General features: G+C 42.0%; 1 protein-coding gene across 1 annotated transcript in view; it reads left to right on the top strand.

The window, feature by feature from the left end:
• The window catches only part of EMILIN2 (elastin microfibril interfacer 2), a gene marked incomplete at its 5' end in the record, with an annotated part of 31667 nt that extends 13192 nt beyond the window's left edge, over positions 1–18475 (top strand). Inside the window, 6 exons of the mRNA XM_082278510.1 lie at positions 334–509; positions 2274–4190; positions 9804–10136; positions 10716–10754; positions 17077–17214; positions 17809–18475. Of these exons, the coding sequence (XP_082134636.1) occupies positions 334–509; positions 2274–4190; positions 9804–10136; positions 10716–10754; positions 17077–17214; positions 17809–18146 (2941 nt within the window). The 3' untranslated portion in view covers positions 18147–18475. The remainder of the gene's footprint in view (positions 1–333; positions 510–2273; positions 4191–9803; positions 10137–10715; positions 10755–17076; positions 17215–17808) is intronic.
• Between the last annotated feature and the right edge of the window lie 1215 nt (positions 18476–19690).

Here is a 19690-nt window from a genome sequence, read left to right as displayed (position 1 = left end):
AAAACATTTTGAATATATAGAGTAATACACTGGTGGTCCCTGCTACTCTCAGTGGTGTCTGATGAGTTGTACCTTCACTTGCCACATTTTATCCCTCTGCTCATACATGAAAGCCCCTATTCCGTGGCTCCCTATCACGACTGTGTTGAGTGGAGGCAGCTTTAAAACCTAGACAGAAACATTTGTTCATTTGATGTTTAAAGCAGAAAATGAATCATAGCTGTAAGTGTTTGATTTTCATTATAAAACCCCCTGAAACTTATTTTAATTTTAACTTTAATCTAAATAGCAGCTTAGGTTACAGATTGTTTAAAACACTTTCTGTTTTCGCAGATACCGAACAAGTTTCAGACCTCGGTACACAGTTGCCTATAAGACAGTAACAGAGCTGGAATGGAGATGTTGTCCTGGCTACAAAGGGGAGGACTGCAGGGAAGGACCAGCAGAAAAGCCAAACACTGCTCGTCGTCCCACAACACCAGCAAAAGCTGTTGTGAAGAAAGGCACAGGTAGTTTCTTGTTTGTATGCACAATCATGTCTGGTTTCTTGTTTTGTCTTCTAAGGATAAGAATCATTATGGTTTCTATTAAACTCAACTACTGCCAAGTACAAAAGCCATAGGAAAGACTCTCTGTGGTGGGAAAACAATAGCCAGGCCATAGCAGTCTTGATACGGAGAATTTTCTGAAGAGTAACAGAGGAATGGGCTGTAGAACACTGGCTGGAAATGCCAGCTGCCTACTCATGGTTCCAGAAAATCTTTGTGTTAAGTCTGTGGGTTTTGTAATTTTACAGGGGTTTTTTTTGTGGTTTCTCCAGTGCTCAGAAAAAAAATTTAAAAAGAAGAACTGTTATTAAAACAAAAGAAAAACTCAGGTACTAATTTTAATCATATATAAGGGTTCCTAGCAGTTTCACAATGTTCTGTTCAAGATTGTGAAGATTTTACAGATTCATGTTAGACTACCTGCCTTAATAATAAGGGAATAAGTAAGGATAAGCCTCAACTTCTCAAAAAGTATCTTAAGGAATGAATGATGTTTGTTTGTGTAGGATACTGTCTTCTGAAAGGGCAAGAAGGAATTCTGTTACTGCCATATTATACCTTTTCTCCATTAAGAAAAAATGATAAGCAGATGTTTCCTTCTGAAGGACTTTTTCCGACAGAATTGGAGATTAGTGTCACATACAGCACTTAGTCAGATTTCCACATGTGTTTTCTGTGTAGTGGAATGTATTGAATGACTGAATACATGGTTTCAGACTAGTCCCATAGATTATATACCTGCTTTAAAAACAAGCTTTTAAAATATTTTGTTAGCTGGCCTAAAATATTAATTCCAAATGATGATAATAAAACATCGTGGTATCTGTACCCTTCTCCCCTCTTCTAGACAAAATTAAAAATTACTTTGCCTTTTCCTGCAGTTTATCCTTTCTTGACCTCTGATAATGTTTGTTTTTTATTTTGTGGTTCTGGATTTTCTGCAATTGTTACATATTTTGCTTGAAACTGAACATCCAGATTTGTACGTGGCTCTGTAAATGTGGTGCTACTAACGACAATATTCAGATTCATTAATTGATTTCTCATAGGTAAAAAGCAGATTGCAGCTAAAAGTCTTCTCTTTCTGATTTTCATTCAATGAGGATAAGTTGTTTTTATCTAACAGTTTTGAACGTGTAGAACTTACGCTTTTATGCATGGTTTTATTGCCTGCTTAAATATATGTCAAATAATTAGGTATTTGTGAAGCAAGTATGATAAGTGGAGTGTCTTGCAGAACCTCATGTCATATATGGGATGTATATTTGGACCCCAGTTCAGTAAAACACTGAAGCACAAACCCACTTCAGGCACATAAATGACTGCCACTGAAGTTTTCAGTGGGAATTCAGGGGCAAATTATTGTTATAGGAGATGCAGTGGTTCTAAGGTGATTGGGCTGTGATGTGTATGGATCTATAATGGTCTGTTATATATGCTGCAGCTCAGATCCATTGCTGAACAAAAGGGATGATTCTGCTTGCCAGTTTATGTATGGCCACTGTATCTTGGAAGGAATTGGTCACTGTGCTCAAACTTTTAGTTCTGACAGTTTTGATAACGTATTAATTATAAACAACTGAAAATAAGGACAGAAAAGACAACAAGCATTAGGCAGTTTAAATCATTATTTCATTGTAAAGGAAAGTGAAGTTAACTGCAGCTGATTGAAACAGATACCACTGGGAATATTTACATCCACATTTTGTTATTTCTGGGAAACAGATGCAGAACCAACAGAAGCACCAGAGCCTCCACCATATGAGAAGAGAATGCAGTTTCTTGAGGACGAATTGTTTAGACTTACACGGTCTGTGATTGAACTTCAGTCCTCTGTGGCAGGTGTGAATGAAAACCTGAAGCTGACTGTACAAGAAGATGCTAGCAAGATGTTGGTCACTTGGCTGAACAACCTTTACGACCGCCCAGAGCCTGACAGTGCAGTTGGTGGTGCAACAGACACTATTCAGCTGCCAGGACTCTTCAACAATAAAGATCAAAAAGACCCTTTTATTGATTTTGAAATGGAAGATATAAAATCTGAGCTAGCTGAGGTCAAAGAAGCCTTGAAGATGAGGAATGATGAGCTGGAGGAACTGAATGGAAAGGTAAAAGGTTATGAAGGACAATTGAAACAACTGCAGGAGGTAGCACGAGGACCTACAATAACAATGCCCCGTGACAATATATATCAGGAATATATAGACTCAAAATTTGAGTCCCTCAGGCAAGAAATAATGGAAGCACTTGAAAAGGAAGTGGCAGATCTGAAGAACTCCTGTGAGGATATTCAGCAGCAGTATGATGGCAATAGCTGTGTAGGGATAATCAATGTTATAAAAGGAAAAGAGAATGACTTGAGAAAAGAAATAAATATGCTCCGCACTCAGATTCCATCAAATGACTCCAGTTGTTGCAAGAAGGGCGAGGGAAATGACTTTGACCAACAGATGAAAGATTTAGATAAGAAGATTGACAGAATTGTGGAAGCACAGAGGATGTTGAATGTCAGAATAGATAATGAAATCATTCGATTGTCAACTCCAGATCTAGAAGATGTGTTTGGTGAGAGGCTGGAGGAGCTGGATGCGAGGATGAATATTACGGAACGAAATGCTGAAGAGCATTGTTTTTATGTCGAGGAGACTCTCCGCAGTGCTATCGCTGCTGAGGTGGACGAACTGAGAGACTTGTTCGACCAAAAGCTGCGGGCACTGGAGGTTAGGCTGGGCGGCACTATTTTAGAGCTTGCCAACACCACAGACCCGGATGGAATGTTTGTTAATCCTGGGCCCATCTTGCCCAGTGATGCAGGATTTGCAAATGAGCAGTTTACAGCAGAGATGAATTTCCTGAAGGACAAACTGCTGTCACTTGAACAGGTCTGTGGGCAGAAATGTCAGTCTACACCACAAGGTATGGAGGGCCTTCAGAAAGAGCTAGAAAATTGTAATGACAAGTACAATCACTTGCTTTTGAAAACAGAGAATAATTCTGTTCTCCTGCAGTCTCTAAAAAGCTCTCTTAATGAGAAACTCAGCTTAATTAAGAGTAACCAACGTGACGTGCAGAAAATGCAGAGAGATGTACGTGTATTCCGATACAATCTAAATGCCATTGATAAAGATATGAAAAATCTTCAAGATGGCCTGAGTAGCTGCAGGGAGCAGCTTCTGGGTGTCAATTCGACATGCAGAAAAACACAACGAGGTGTCTTCCGAAAAATTGATCAAATGCAGAGGACATTTGCAAATCAAACTGCTCATTCCAATGAGAGCTGCTGTGGTGAAGTGAAAGACAGACTAGAACAATTGAATGACCATATCCTGAATGATCTTAGCAAGTGCAAAGAAAAGACCCAAGGTGTCCAGGAGGGTGTTTCAGATGTTGAGAGCAGAGTCTCACATGTTGAAAAAGTCTGTGGCAAGCTGGACTCTGTTTCAGACAGCTTGCAGAATATAAAAGACGGTCTGAATAAGCACGTGAGCAGCTTATGGAACTGCATCCGTGAAATGAATGGAACTATAGCATCTCATTCTACTGATATTTCTGGACTCAAAAAGTCTGTACAACAGTTTCATAGTCAGGTCTCCAAAATCACCACAGACATTGAAGGCGTGCTGAAATCTCAGTCTGACACAAGTAAGTTCCTTGCTTTCTTTTTTTTACTTTTGTTTGTTTGTTTGTTTTTCATCTGGCTTTCCTTTCTGAAACGCTTAGAAAAGAACTAAACAAGGGAGGAAAAACTTAATATTACACAATATCTACTTTGTTTTTACAGTGACTCTAATTTTGGCTCTTTGCTCCAGAACGCCACAGAGTACTTTGAGTGCTTTTAAAAGTACCCTCCAAAAAAATAAAAAAGAAGTCTTACATGTCTTTATGTTACTTTGAGCTAGAATAAAGAGAGTGGGAAAAAGTAGTGGTTTTGAATAGTGATTCTAAAGTGAGTTTTTATGTAATAATTGTCTGTATTATTCCAGTTCATTTGATTTCATTTTTGTTTTGTTTAATTTTGTTGTTGATGATTATTCTGTATGTCTCAGGGAAAATTGAACAGTAAATAGAGAAAACTGAAGTCAAATGAATTCAAATTTATGATAAGAAAGATATCCTCTAAGTTGTGTTTTTAGCATGGTTAATGATTATAATTCAGCACCAACTCTTTGATCTAGAAGTTTCACAAGTGAGCTCTGGCATATTTTGTCATGGCAATGTAAGACTAGTGCTTCATCTCTCTCCCAGAAGCTTCCATTCTCACAAGGTTGTTGGCAGTAGTTGGCACATTCCAGCTGGCAGTGTTCTAACACCTCAGCTGGTTCTGTTAGTCCAACATGTTGCTGCAAATCTACCTCCACAGGTAGTTTAAAGTTTGCATCAGAGCAGATGAGAAGCCAGGGCACATTCCCTTTGGCTCAAAATGCTGGGAAATGGTAACCTCAGCATGTTGGTGAGCCTTGCTATGAAGGTTTAGAGACCTTGCCCAATGCCATCCAGTTCCCTCTGCAGTTCTTGCTCAAAATTTCAGCAATGGGTTGTTTTTCTGAGACTTGAAGTTTACAGGAGGAAGCTGAGTTCCTCTTTTCCTGTTTCTGTTAACATGACACAAAATCATAGGAATTGGAGACTGTTTTGAAGCTGCACTCCCCAGGTGGTTGATGCTTCTGGTTCTAATTCTGTGCATGTATGAGATAAATAAGAGGCCAATTTCTTTGACTGGCCTAAAATTAGAAGAGGTGCTGAGGGAAGAGCCTGTGGGCTGTTGCAACTGATGGTGGTTGGGAGAGATCAGATGCAAGACTCTTGAGTGTTCTTTCTTGAATGGACAAGTTGTGTTTCTTGAAGGGTCTGAAATTAATTTCTGTAGGGAAAAATATCGTCCTCACCCTGAGGCAGAGACTTGAAAACCTGTGATAGATGTGTTTCTTTTGTTTAGTTGTTTAAAACCAAATGCATAGCAGCACTTGACACAAAAATCCTTCTGAGGTGAGAAGCTTTTGTGTGAATTAAAAAAAAAAAGTTTCTTTTCCTTTAAAGGAGGAAATAGAGTGAAGAGGGACTGTAAATTTCAGGTGATTCTTTTACTGTAATTTTGACTTAAATTCAACAGGGTTAGGACCTCTATCCCTAAACCTTGCAGAAGCAGACCCAGTCTCCATTAAAATGGAACATGATGTATCTATATAATCCTGTTTCTCATCCATCTTGCCCAGAATTAACTAGCACTAGGGACCAACATTGGAGAAAGGTCCAAGATACACACAATTAGTAATCTTTCTTCTGCTATTTGAAGCAGGTGTTCAAGTAACCTCATGGGTTGCATTTATCAGCCCTTGTTACAATATATTAAAGCATTAAAAAGCCTCAGCACGCCTGGGTTTCCATAAAATACCTTTTCAGGGCAGACTGCTCCATCCACCACTGTGTGATAAAAGTCTATGGAAGGACGCTGCTGCTGGGTCTGGGGTGCAGGAACTCTGAGCATCCCTTGCTGCTCTGGGGTGCCTCTGGCCTCTGCAGGATTTGTGAAGCATACACTGCAGTTCCCAAATGTTTCCAATTACAATAACACTGTCTGGCACAGCAGCCTAAGTAAGTTTTGATGGCTGGAGTTGCAGAAAGATTTTGGCAGAAGAGCCTTTTTTGGAAGTGATTTTGGGAACCCTGTTACATGAGTTGGGGTATGGCTTTAACTGTTTTTACATCTGTGATCTGCAGCATTGTCTCCCATACCAATGTTATTTGACAGGAAGACCTGGACTTGGATCAGTGGAGAATTTCTTAGGCACAATTTGCCAGCATATCGTAGCATTCAAACGATGTCATCTGACTTCAGAGGGGCCGAAAACAGAAACAAGTTGTTACTAATAAAGTTGTTTAAGGGCAGTAAGGCAAGGATGTGTTGCAAGAAATAAAATGTACAATCTTACCAAGCATTGTAAAGCCCAGCAAAGTCAAATGACCCTCATCTTAAAAACGTGGCTGCATTTTCTCCCATATTTTTTATTAAGAGGTTTAAAATGCCTCAATCCTCAAACTAACAAGGCAACTTAGTGATTGACTGTGCATCAGATACGAACCCAGAGACCAGAAATGTATTTTATTTGTTGCAACTCCTGGCGAAGGTAGTGAAATGTCTACAGCACGCAAGGTAGTGGTGACAGCAGGCAGTGGTCTGCTCGAAGCATTTAGGGAACCATGCACGATGTGCTCTCCAAGGTAAAGCAATCCAGCAGCTTTCCATTCCCATTAAATGGTGCCTTCCCCCAGCTCCATGTCTCATAGTCCAAGTTGCTCTCATTGCACTCTGTTCCTCTCTGTGGGTATGTTTGTTCTTCACATGGCACAAAACTGAAAGACATGTTAAAGTTGGTGGTCTCTTTTAACTTACTGCCTACTCATATGTAGGCGTGATTCATAGATCCATGAAGTTTTCCAGGAACCAAAACTGTGGTCTTGCAGCCAGATACCGTGCTGGGAGTGCAGTTTGCTTTGGTTACGGTTATTTGACCTGACCTGCCATTCCTATGGTAGTTGGCTCTGTAGCAGGGTTTTGAAACCAACAGCAAAATGTTGTCTGATGAAGTTGTGGCCTAAGAAACCAAATGTGTGCTCTGCATTACAGCATCTATAAAATGCAACATAAAATTTTAATGTGGTGGTGTGAATAGTCATATAGTCAGTTCCTCTGGGTTCCCTGTGAGCTTGTGCACAATGCTGCTTTCTAACAGAATTGTAGAGTCCCCTTGGTGTCTGTAACAAAACTCAAGTGAGGTCTTTTTGGCTACTTGTGAGAGCAGGCACAGATTCCTTTACTTGCTAGTTAGCTTTATGCACTTTGTTCCTGTGTGATTTGGGGGCTGAGGAGAGCATGAGAAGATGCTGGTATGTGATGTGGTAACCACATTGCCACTCACAACAGTGATGACAAGCAGAGCAGCAAGGCTGCTGCTGCTGAGAACAGTGTTACTGTTCCTGGCTGCGTAATGATCTCAGCTCTATTCTTTGCCTTCCCAGATAGATGGGAAGAGGATGGGAAGATTTTGTTCGTGGCCTGCTCAGCAAAGTTAAAGCAGATCTCTACACACACGTATCTGATTGCTTCCACTTGAAGTTGAGCTTTAGGCAAGTGATTCTGGATTTAGTGTTGTGGAGATGGGACAGTTCTGAATATTGCAGTATTTATGTTGCATGCAAGGAAGCAGTTTCCTCAGGATATGGGACTTCAGCAGTTGATGGTTATTTAAAGGTCCAGAAAAGCAAGCAGAGAAATATATTCATTTTTCCAGTGTCATTTCAAATAACTGTCTTTATAAAGCTTAGCATAAGTGACTCAAGAAATGACAAGTACGTGCATCCCAAGGTATTTTGTCAATTTGTTTTTTCAGTGAGGTTAATCTGAAGATTTTAGTTGAAGGTCTAAATGAGTACCTCTGTGGACAGAAGTTGTCTCACTAAGTTAACAATTCTGTTAAACAATTCACCTCAATACTTAAAGACTTTTTTGAAAGATTTTATAAGATTTTTTTAATTTTAGGGTTTTAATGAAAATAATTTTAATCTGTAAAAAGTGACCATTTCACTCTCTAGGCCTCTGCCCTGTGGGCTGAGTGAGCTTCAGCCCAGCTTTGTGGTGCGTTGCTTGTATGAGTTTCAATTCTCCTCACAGTTAAAAGCCAGCCAGCAAAGCTCAGGGAGGTTTTTTTCTAGCAGCCATATCTAGCAAATGAGTGCAGGTGGTGTGAGACTATGACTTCAGACAGGCTCCCAGTACTCTGGAAGGCTTATGTGGGCTTTTAAAGCTTTTATGAGACTGAAAACAAGAAATGAGATTCACAAGGGTAAAGTGCAGGTGTCAAGTTGTCACAAAACAGCACATGGGTTGCCAGTGACACTGTCTGGACCCCAGCCATGCGTTTGGGACAATACCTGCACAACTTTGTTGTATGCTCTTCCCCAAAGGCGCAGAGTAAGGCTCTCCTGGGGTCCCCAGACACACAGCCGAGCCAGGGGAAGCCTCACACCACATCTGCTTCTCGGCACAGCCAGCTGGCTTAGCCCTAGCCACTGGTGAATTTGCCTTGGTTGATTTTGGACTGTACTGAAGTGCTTCATTCTGAACCACTCAGAGAGGTGGTCTCCACTGTGGACCATGGCAAGTGGCAAGTATGTCTGGTCTGTGATGGGTTGTGTCAGATAAATTTGCAACAGGATGTTTGCCCATTTCCACAGAAATTCACATCCATCCCTGTCCCTAAAGACATGTTTTGGTCTCAAAATGCAACCAAAGCAACCTATGCTGAAGTTTAATTTAGCATGAAATTGTATTTATTCTGTGTAAAAGCTGTCATTGCATCTGCTAAAATCTACACATTTGTAAATTTCTGTTCTTAGTGTAGATGTAATTCAGCTTTACTCTTGGGAGGACACTGCATCCTTAAGTGTCATCTAGGACTTCATTTTTATGAATAAACCAGAATTCCTATAAAGGGCTTAGAACTTGACCAGATACACAAATGTAACCATGTCAGCGCTGTTCAACTCTGATGTCATGTGGGTTGGCTGCCCTAGTGGAAAAGTCTTTTAATGGTATCTCTTCTATTTAAACAATAAAGAATTTAGTGATAGATCATATCCTGGGCTTCTGCCTTCATTGTCAGAAAATATTAGTAATGGAGGTACTTGGAAATTTAAGTCCATTGCTTTTAAAAGTAAGGGAGAAAAACCACTTAAGTCATGTTCATTTACCGATGTTTTTTGCTGTGGATAATTTTCGTTATGATCGTGCTAAAGGTCCAGCCTTGTGCTGGGAGTTGTGTGAGTACAGAGTCAAAAGCAAGCACGATGGGTGTGAGGGGTTGAGGAGAACTGACGTGAAAGCAGAGAGAGAGAGCAAGCTCTAGAACGAGGGTACCAGTGGGAATAAAATTTGACACTCAGCCTGCTTGGTGCAGAAAGGCCAAGCTGGTCTAGCAACTGAATGAATGTTCATGGATTGTTTGATTGCTGATTGTCCTGTCTCCAGGCTGTCTTCATTCCTTTCCCTCTGCCACACAGGCTGTAAAGAGTGGAGTCTGTAGTACTTCAGGAGTGGAATGGCATTTAGCCAGCGCAGTCTTGGGTCTGAGGGAACAGGTGGCCTCCAACTGAGTCCTGTTTTATTTTGAAGTATTTATTATGCAAAATTATGCAATCTTATGTTCTATTTTTAGGCAAATAATTTTGTATTTTTCCTCTTCTTTCATCATGTCAAAGGGCGACCAGAAGTACCACAGCAGCCCTTGCCACCAAGGCCACCCGTGCAGCCCCAGCCTGGCATATCCCTGCTGCCATCAAGGCCCAGGATACAGCCCCCACGGCAGAGGATCCCCCTCCTGCCACCACAGCTGAGACCTCCTCCACGTCCAGCTCTGCCAGGGTCAGCAGTTGTGCCACTTCTGCCTGGAACAACCGGCATCATCTTGGAGACAGGGGAGGCAGGGCCTCCTGGCACGGTTTTAATGTCTGGGAGAGGGCGTCTTAGAAGTGCGGATGGTCAGGCTGGCCAAAGTACCATGCCCATTGCTGAAGGGTATGCTGGAGCACCAGGTGAGAGAGTCAAACTGGTAGTGAGTCCCTCCTGACTAGGTGTAATGGCTATGTCAGGTCTTGCTGGAGAGGTGTCACTGAGATCTGTCGTGCTTTACCAGCCCCCTTCTGGCCTTTAATGGACACCCACTGAGGCTGTTGCTGTTGGGAATGGGTTTTCAGCAGAGTTGATTTGTGAATGGGCCTCTGCAGCCTCCAGCTGGCTGCAGAAGTAGGGGAAACATGTTCAGTGCCAGTTTTGTTGCCTTTCCAAGGCTGCACAAAGCATGAGGTCAACAGAGATGATGTAAAATCCCTGGTAACTACAGCAGTCTTTGCCACTAGGGAAACTTAAATAATTTTTTTTCTTTCCATAATGCTTGCATTGGATTTAGTACATTGGAGTAATAACTTGGTTCTCTTTGCCATGAGCACCCCAGTTTAACAATAATTGAGCATCCCATAGGAGACACTCTTTAGTAGCTATTTTGGTAGGTAGCTGTTCAGTAATCAGGGATGCTTTTTAGAGGTCTGCAGTTATCTTTGGTCATAATGTACTCTGCTATGTACTGAGTCACACATACTACTTTTTCTTTGTAGGATATCCAAAGTCATCTCCTTCTACCACGGATTCACAAGGTAAGGCAGTTGTTTCCTAGAAACTTTTCACACAGGTACTTAATGTTCATTTCAGTCCCTGGAAGGTCATGGCTAAGAGAAAAAAATGTGTTGATTTTTAGTATTTAAGTTTAGCATTGAGGAAAATCTGACCAATTTTTGCTATACCTAAGCATTAAAACGTAATCTGTATCTTTTGAAAATATGGAAGTGGGGAGAAGAGTTAGGTTTTGAAAAATAATTTTGGGTTCTTGCTACTTAATTCACTGTGTGTTTTTTAAATACAGAGAGTTTGTATTTTCTAGCTAATGTCAGTATGGACCTTTCTATTTGCCTTCTAAATGAGAAAATAAATAGATATTTATCGTTATTTTATTATTTCTTTAATAAAATATGAATAAGGCCAAGACTAGGACCTTGAAGAACTGCTGGTGTCTTAGCCTAGTGCATGAGGTTGTTCTCCTCTTGGGAGAACTTCTGGCTTTGTTATCATCACCAGGGCTTGTGTTCCTGACTTCAGTGAAAGCAGAAGTGCTGCCACTGACAGCCACTGATTAAAACAATTCAAAATGCAGTTTTCTTGGTTTGCTGGGGTTTTAAAAACATTTTTATAATTGTTAGTATCACAATTTATTTATGAATTTGTATGATGAACAGGTATAAAACCTATGTAGGACATGCTAGCTGGCCTAGATAAATATGTTGATTGGGTGCTGCCAGCCCTGCAGTCTCATACTCCAGATATTATCGAACCCTGGGGAATAGTATCCTCAATCAAAGTAAATATTTCCACACCCTCTTCGAAAAGAGCTATTTCATCTAAATTTGTTTGAGGAAATATGGGCAATAGATGGAAGTAAAACTTTAGGGCTTTATGAAATCCAAAATCCTATGCCCCCAGGACTTAGTTTGATGGCCATAACAAAATCACAAATACACTTCATGAAGACTGGTCTGGGGGCTGACAAAGAATTGTAAAGAATTAGTGCTCTAATTCTGATATTTATACCTTCTAATTAAAATTCCATCATAGCCTTAAAGCAATCATTTTGCATTTGAGGATTGTAGTGGTAAGAACAAGGCAGCAATAGATGAGGTTTCTGGAAGAGGATAAGAAGTAAAGAAACATTCATTTATCTTGATGCCAGCAAAGCCAATACAGATGTCTAGATTTCTGTGATAAATGTATTTCCTGGGGGTTTTCTTCCCATCATAATTTATAGATAGCAGTATTTTAATCAGTTTATGCTAAAACTGTGTGAAACAGTAGGTGGATGTTAAAAGTGTTGAAAAGGCAGGGTAAAGCAGGAGTGTGCCTGTCTGCTGCTTGGTGGAACATGTTGGTGGAACAGTTACCACCCTGGGATCCCGAGGGAGGAGGGCTTGACCAAGGAGTTCATTTTCCTGATCCATGCCCCTGAATACCTATCTAAATACAAGATATACCTGCTGATTTGTCCTTGAAGTTCCCACAGTGTGCCTTGTCAACCTCAACGCCAGATAGTCAGAAAACAGAGAGATAAGGATGGTACAAAAAGCTGTTAAGACTTCTGTGGAGTTGGAGCATTTACATCCACTGTCCCTAATCTGGACTGGCTGGATTGATGGGCTGAGGACAACTGGATGAAGTTCAACATGACCAAGTACCAGGTCTTCCACTTTGGCCACAATAACCTGCTGCAGTGCTACAGGCTGGGGCTGGGAAGCTGCCCAGAGGAAAAAGACCTGAGGCTGCTGGCTGACAGCAGCTGAACCTGAGCCAGCTGTGGCCAGGTGGCCAAGAAGGCCAATGGCATCCTGGCCTCTATCACAAATAGTGTGTCCAGCAGGAGTGGGGAAGTGATTCTTCCCCTGTATTTGGCATTGGTGAGGCCACACCTCGAGTGCTGTGTCCAGTTCTGGGCTATTCAATTCAGGAAGGACACTGAGGTGCTGAAGAGAGACCAGAGAAGGGCACTGAAGCTGGTGAAGGGTCTGGAGCACACGTCCTATGAGGAGCAGCTGAGGGGGCTGGGGTTGTTTAGCCTGGAGAAAAGGAGGCTCAGGGTGACCTTATCACTCTCTACAACTCCCTGAAAGGAGGCTGTAGCCAGCTGGGGGTCGGCCTCTTCTCCCAGGCAACAAGTGGTGGGACAAGAGGACATGGCCTTAAGCTGCACCAGGGGAGGATTAGGCTGGACATGAATTTCTTCACAGAAAGGGTGATCAGACTTTGGAATGGATGCCCAGGGGGGTGGTGGAACCACCGTCCCTGGAGGTGTTTAAGGAATGACTGGACGTGGCACTCAGTGCTATGGTCTGGTTGACATGGTCGTGTTTGGTCACAGGTTGGACTCAATCTCAGAGGTCTTTTCCAGTCTGATTGAGTCTGTGATTCTGTGGTTCTAATTGTCAGTGTCTGGTGAAGAGAGAATTCTGGGACAGCATTCAGCAGTTAGCATTGTTGTGGAAATTAACAGCTGGGGAAGGGAAGATTTGTGGCTTATTGGAGGAGGAGCTTAATGCGTAAATAAGGCATCAAGGAATCCTTACTGTCTAATTAGTTCAGGACAACTGTTTATGATATCCTTGGCAGTCTTCACCCAGTATGTTTTGTGGTACTCAAATTCAAATTTAAAAGATGATCAGATGTTCTTGTACTATAATTCCTAATATAAAAATCTTGTACTATCAGGATGCCCTTCTGAGTACTCTCTTTCTGTTTCTGAAAATCTTCTGTGACATAAAAAGACTGTCCAGGAAGAAGTCGAGGGCTCCAATTCTGTCTCCTGGGACTAAAGTAGCCCACTTTCACGCTTTTCTTGAATGCTGAGGCATGATTTGCATATTTTCAGTACCAAAGTTTTTCTTGATTTTTTTCAGATTCCTTAGATATGTGCAGGCGTCCCACAATATTAAGTTGTAGGTGAAGATCTTTGAGGACTTACAAGTGTTAATGAGAGAGTACAAGATACAATATTACATAGTAGCTCATACAGGCAAGGAGTTTACAGCAAAGGTGAGTGTGAGTTAAGTGTCAGGACCTGAGTACATCCACTTAATCCTTTTTAATACAGCAAGAGTTGGATATTTGTGTAAGGAGCAGTAGGTAAGTGCTGAAGCAAATCTTCCCTTGCTGCAGTGTGAAAGGATGAAGCTGTAAGAGCAGACAGAGGTGTTACTAACAGACTCAGGAGAAAAGTATGTGTGCCTTCATAGCACACCGAGTTATTATCCACATTAGAATCACTGTGACTTAGCAGAGCAGCTTCATTGAGCACTGGCTCATGGAAATCAGTGGGGTGCTGTGCTGTATGGCCAACCCATAGACAGGAGGAATGTTTCTGAAAATGAGATGTTAAGGTCAAATTGGAGAGTTTAAAGAAAAAAAAAAAGGCAGGGCGGTGATAAATTGCTGGTATTTTTGTCTCATTCGCTCTAACTGAAATTACACACTTTGCCCTCATTTAGACTTAGGAGTATTGACCATTTGTCAGAGGAAATCTGATAAATCCTCCTTACTCCTGCTATATCCAAGGGAATCATAAGTGCCTCCTGACAAATGAATTATGTACTTACAGTCTCTCTTTTGTGTTGGTTCTTCCTCGTTCCAGTTGCTGAGTAGTTGTCAGCAGCACTGTCACACTGTTGGCTTTTTCTCCTTTCATCTTGATAGCAAATGCCTATGCTGTGTGCTCTGTGGGAGGCATGAGCTGTGCTTGGAAGTCAAAAGAGAGGTGGAGAACCAGAGACACAACTAGCAGATGGGTGGAAGTAGCCGTAACCTAACAAGGGCCACCCATGCATCTTCTGTGGTCTTTTGACTCCCCAGAATGCATTACAGTAGCTTTGATTGCCAGGAACAGACTTACCTGCTCCTGCTTACATCTACGTGTAATATCTCAAGTGAAACCTTCCTGAATGCATCTGAAGCCAAAAGAGCTTCTTCGTCCCCCAAAAGGGGGAGTAAAACTGTGGTCGAATCTTTTGTTAAAGTTTTTGTCTGCCTAGCAGTTTCTTCATCAGAGCTGTGCCTGTGGTTCACAGTTTTAAAATGCTTTAATTTTTTTTTCTGATGTTTATACTTCCATAATACTGACTGCTCAAATGACAGTAGTGTCCAAGCCTGGACCTTCCCTCGAGAAGCTGAACTTTGATCTTTGCATGAAGAAAAGTGTTTGCAAGAGGGGACATGTAAGACAAGGTGGTGCAGCCCTCTGTAAAGTTCTGCAAAAGCACTGCTGAGCTGTTGGTAGGAATTATGAACACTTCAAACAGGCACAACTCCAGCTGGAAGCTGGAAGAGGGGAAGAGAGCACAGACACACTGCATCTTTACTGTGCATCTTCTATCGACCCCTGAACTGATCTAGAGGATAGTCAGACAGGTTTAAGATTTCTCCTTTGAATAGATACATATGGTATGCTAAACTAGGCTGCAGATCTGAAGCAATTTCATCAGCATAGCAACAAATAGTTATTTCTAGTAACTATTCTAGCAATTAGTGAAGGAAAATCTTGAAGGAAGCCATGGAGAGCCAGGGCAGGAGTCACTCCTTTATTCAGATGACACCAACCCAAACAGGACTGTAGCTGCTCCAAAGCTGGCAGTGTTTCTGGGCAGGCAACACATGGTTTGTTCCATTTGTGCAGTGTGACTGCAGGGGATAGACACCTTCTGAGTGAGCCAACAAGTTGAGGTGTGTTTTCAATTAATTTGAGTCTCAAGATAAGCTGAGAGGAGCTTTCTGTAAGTAGCGTTGTGTTAAGGTGGTGGAGCTCTATAGAAGCTGTTTAAGTAAGTAGACTTTCTGCAACTAATTTTGCTCCTTTCAAATAACATCATTTTAGCTTACAGGAGCACCTGCAGGCACACTGGCAGGTAGGAGTAATGAAAAAGGGCTTCTGTCTATCTGCTGAGCATGAGACCAAATGCTAAATAGGAAGATTTCCAAAGATAATGAGGCAGCTGGTTACCAGCCCCTGAGGGAAATCAGCGTAGTTATTTGCCAGTTCTGAAGTTGCAGGCATGTCTTCCCCTTTGCCTTCTCCTCCCCCCTGCCCCAGCTGAGTTATTCAGAAAAACAATGGATAGCAGAACATTTGTATATCCACATTTTAGATTATGTGACTTTTTAAACTTTTAATCAATATCATCTGAATTGGATTGGATTTCAGGAAAAGGTTCTTCACCCAGAGGGTGGTTGGGTGCTGGAACAGGCTCCCCAGGGAAGTGGGAACAGCACCAAGCCTGACAGAGTTCAAGAAGTGTTTGGACAATGCCCTCAGACATAAGGTGTGATTGCTGAGGTGTCCTGTGCAGGGCCAGGAGTTGGATTTAAATGATTCTTGTGTGTCTCTTTCAATTCGAGATGCTCAATGATTTGATGAATGTTGCATTTGTTGCTGATTGGCATCTCTGAGAGGGAGAGGCCAAACATTAATTTTAAGGAAGGCAGAAGGAGCAGGATGAAACAGCAGCTGTGGATGACTTCAGGGCATTTGTTGTTTAGCTACTTGCCCAGACAAAGCAGCAAGAATTGACTACTTCTAGCAGCGTGTACTGCCTTAAGGAAAATGTTTAAAGGGAACTTAACTAGAATGGGACTAGTAAGCGATTGAGCACTGAACACTTGCCATTAAGTCAGTCTGTTAAAAGTAAAAATTTGTCTTAATTGTCCAAATTATATTTCATCCAGCCCAGTCTAACAGCAGTGTTTATCTAGTAACTGGATAGCCACTATAAAATACCTAAGTGTCTGTTTGATCTGATGAGAGAAGAAAAAATTGTGAAGTGAAAAGTCCCCCAAAAGAGAAGTGCTGGAGAGAGACAAGAGGTTCTCTTTGCATTAATACTGAAGTGTTATATATTCTTATAGCCGTTTTCACTATACTTTGGCAAAGTGGGAAATCTAAGCCGTGCACAGCTTCTCAACATGACAAGGAAAGCTGGCACGAGCTATAATCTTTAGCATTCCTATGGCCATTGTGATAGTGATGGAGAGTGGAGATTTTGGAAGTCAGCCTCCGTCCTGAAGAAAGTCTTTGGCAGAAGCATTGTTGAATTGAAAGGTGGTAAGATTTCCACTGCCGGCATTTACAAGCCATTCCTTAGAAGGGAAAAAAAACCCAAAAAAACCTGTGGCCAAGGCAGGAACTTTATGGTGCTCAGTAAATTTTATGGTGAGACACCTGGGGCCTGGGCCAGCAATTCTTGTTCTGCTAATTCTGGCATCCTGCAAGTGGCAGGATTAGTCCAAGTGGAGTATGTGCAGGAACAGAGACATTGGATTATAAAGCATCATAGGGAAAAGGCTGTGTTGTCATCCTGATGTGACTCTGACTTGTGTTGTTACCCATTTCAGGACCTGCCTCTGCTGCTGTGCCCTCTCTGGTGTCATTTTCTGCTGGGCTCACACAAAAGCCTTTCTCCACCGATGTTGGCGTGGTTCACTTCAACAAAGTGCTTGTGAATGACGGGGACTACTATAACCCCAATACAGGTAACAGCCAAAGAATGGAGCCACAGACATGCTAGACAGGCAGTAGCATGGGTTACCAGTGTTCCATGTTACCTCAGGCCTTGCTGGCACGCTGGACCAAGTCCATCTAAGCCAGACACACTGGGGTAAAAGCTTCCTGTGGGTGTGGACAGGCAGACACTTTGCCACGGCTGGTTTTCCACGACTGCCCAGTACTACTGAGGCCCATCTCACCAGTACACAGCTGCTTGTGCATCCTCAGCCCACCTGAGGCCAGCTGAGCCCAGGTAGCAGAGGTGAGGTTCCTTACTAATCCACTTCACTGTGGCTGGGTCACCTGGAGGAGAGGAGAGGAGAGGAGGAGGGAGGTTCTCATACTGCCTCCCCAAGGGCCCTAAGTGGGGGCTGCCTCCTTCTCAAGCACTGAGGTGTTAGGTGGGCCTTTGCCTTCATGACTTCAATCAGTTGGTCCCCTGCCCAGGCTGACCTTGTTGCAGTTACGTGTATGTAGCAGTGGGTGACCCATGTGGCTTTATGTTTGTCACTGTGCTTAGAGCAGTCAGGTGTCCCCACTGTGAGTAACTGTGCTGAGCCCAGTCTGTCTCTGTTCTACAGGCATTTTCACATCACCGTATGAAGGGCGCTACCTGATCACGGCCGTGCTGGCCCCGGAGAGGGATGAGTACGTAGAAGCGGTGCTGTCCGTCTCCAACGCCAGTGTGGCTCAGCTCCACACTGCTGGGTACAGAAGGGAACTGCTGGAATATCACAAACCCTACTCGGGGAAACAGACCTGTGGTGGTCCTGGGACGTTCCACCTTGTTCTTCACCTCAAAGCAGGAGATGAAGTAAATGTTGTTGTAACGGGAGGCAAGCTGGCCTACACAGACTCTGACGAAATGTACTCCACGTTTAGTGGAGTTCTCCTTTATCCTTCCATTTCTCATGTTTAGGTTTACCTTGAACAGGGCAGAAGGGTAAGATATTCAGAAGAACTTAAGTGTAATAAAATTCAAAGCTTTAATATATTCAGTTTATATATTTGATTTCAGTGATGGGTTTATAGTCTATACAGAAACCTTTTCCTTGTCCCTTGTTTTCAGAGATAGCTACAAAAGTCACATTTTTGTAGCTAAATGAACTCCTTCCCAAGCCCTTGCTTACCTGTACAAGCAGAACAACTGTTTAAACAACAAGTATGTTCTCAATAGATACTTCTCCATTGTGCTCCTGCTGTTCCCCATTAAATTGCCTTTGCAATATTTTCCCTAGTTTTTCAAACTGTCCCTAGTGTATCAAAGTTTACATCTTCACTCAAGTTTACAGTCGTGGTCAGCTATTTTCATGTTTTCAGTAAAGCAGAGCCAAGAAAGTGAAACTGTAGTGGATATGGTTGATGACTTTTTACTCCTTGTATTATTTAATAACGTGTGTTGGCATAATCAGTTTGTTCAGTACAATTGCAAACCATTGTGGTGCAAAGCAAAATTATATTCATCTGCATCAGTTTTCTTTTTTGCCTTTAAGAGCCAAACACAATGCTAGGAGACAAGCTGAGTGATTCAGTCAGGTGGAAGCAGCAGCATAGGGAGAAACTTGCCTCAGCTTTCCACTGGGCAGATGTGAGCTCAAGGTGCAGTTGCTACTACTGAAAGATTTAGAACAGTTATTGTCTATTTATAGAGTAAAAAAGATGATTGGTTATTCATGATGCTCTTGAGATTAAAGCTTGCTGCTGGAAATTAATAAAACAGGTCAGATAAACCAGAATCATCATTGCTTAGCCAGAAAAATGGTGATTTTGAAAAGTTTAAAAAATTTTATAGAGTTTGTTTCTGGTACTCCAGCAGTACTTGCATTAGAAGGGAAGTTTTTGTCTTCAGTGCATGGTAGAAGACAAATCAGAGAAAAAATGGTTGATAAAGGAAAATAGTGTTTTTAGTCAATATTGTCAAATGCACAAACCAACTGTCTGCCAGAGTCCTTGTGACAGCCTCCTGCATTGGTGCTTTTGAATGAGGTTTGTTTTAACACTCAGCATCTGTTTATATGGATAGAGCAGCTTCCTTAGCTTAAACAGATAAACACAATTTAGGCAGCAGTATTTTACTTCTCACACTAGCCACTTCTCAGTGGAGGTAATAAAAACGATGCTTTGGCTCTTAGGAGTTAGCATTTTGATCACTTTTGTGGCTGAAAACAAATCCAGCCACATTTAACTGAGAGCAGGACTGTACATTCATTTTTCACATGTACATACATTTGTCACCTGTACATTCTTTATATCAACTGATCTTTTCAATAGTCTGTTCATGCCACACAGAGTTGTATTTATCACAGTGGTTTGTGTAGTGTATTTTCCTTATTACAAATGCAGAACAGCTGTTTGTAGCCTCAGAACAAACAATTTTTTTAGGTGAGGGAAGAACTCCCTGTGCTGTAGAGCAGCACAGTGTATTTAGCTGAAGCCCTTCCCATCTGAGAAGATCAGAGGAAG

This window comes from Coloeus monedula (assembly GCF_965178545.1).
Source record: "Coloeus monedula genome assembly, chromosome: 1".
Taxonomy (NCBI): domain Eukaryota; kingdom Metazoa; phylum Chordata; class Aves; order Passeriformes; family Corvidae; genus Coloeus; species Coloeus monedula.
The sequence above is the reverse complement of the archived record's forward strand: the minus strand, read 5'-3'. Positions and strand labels throughout refer to the sequence as shown.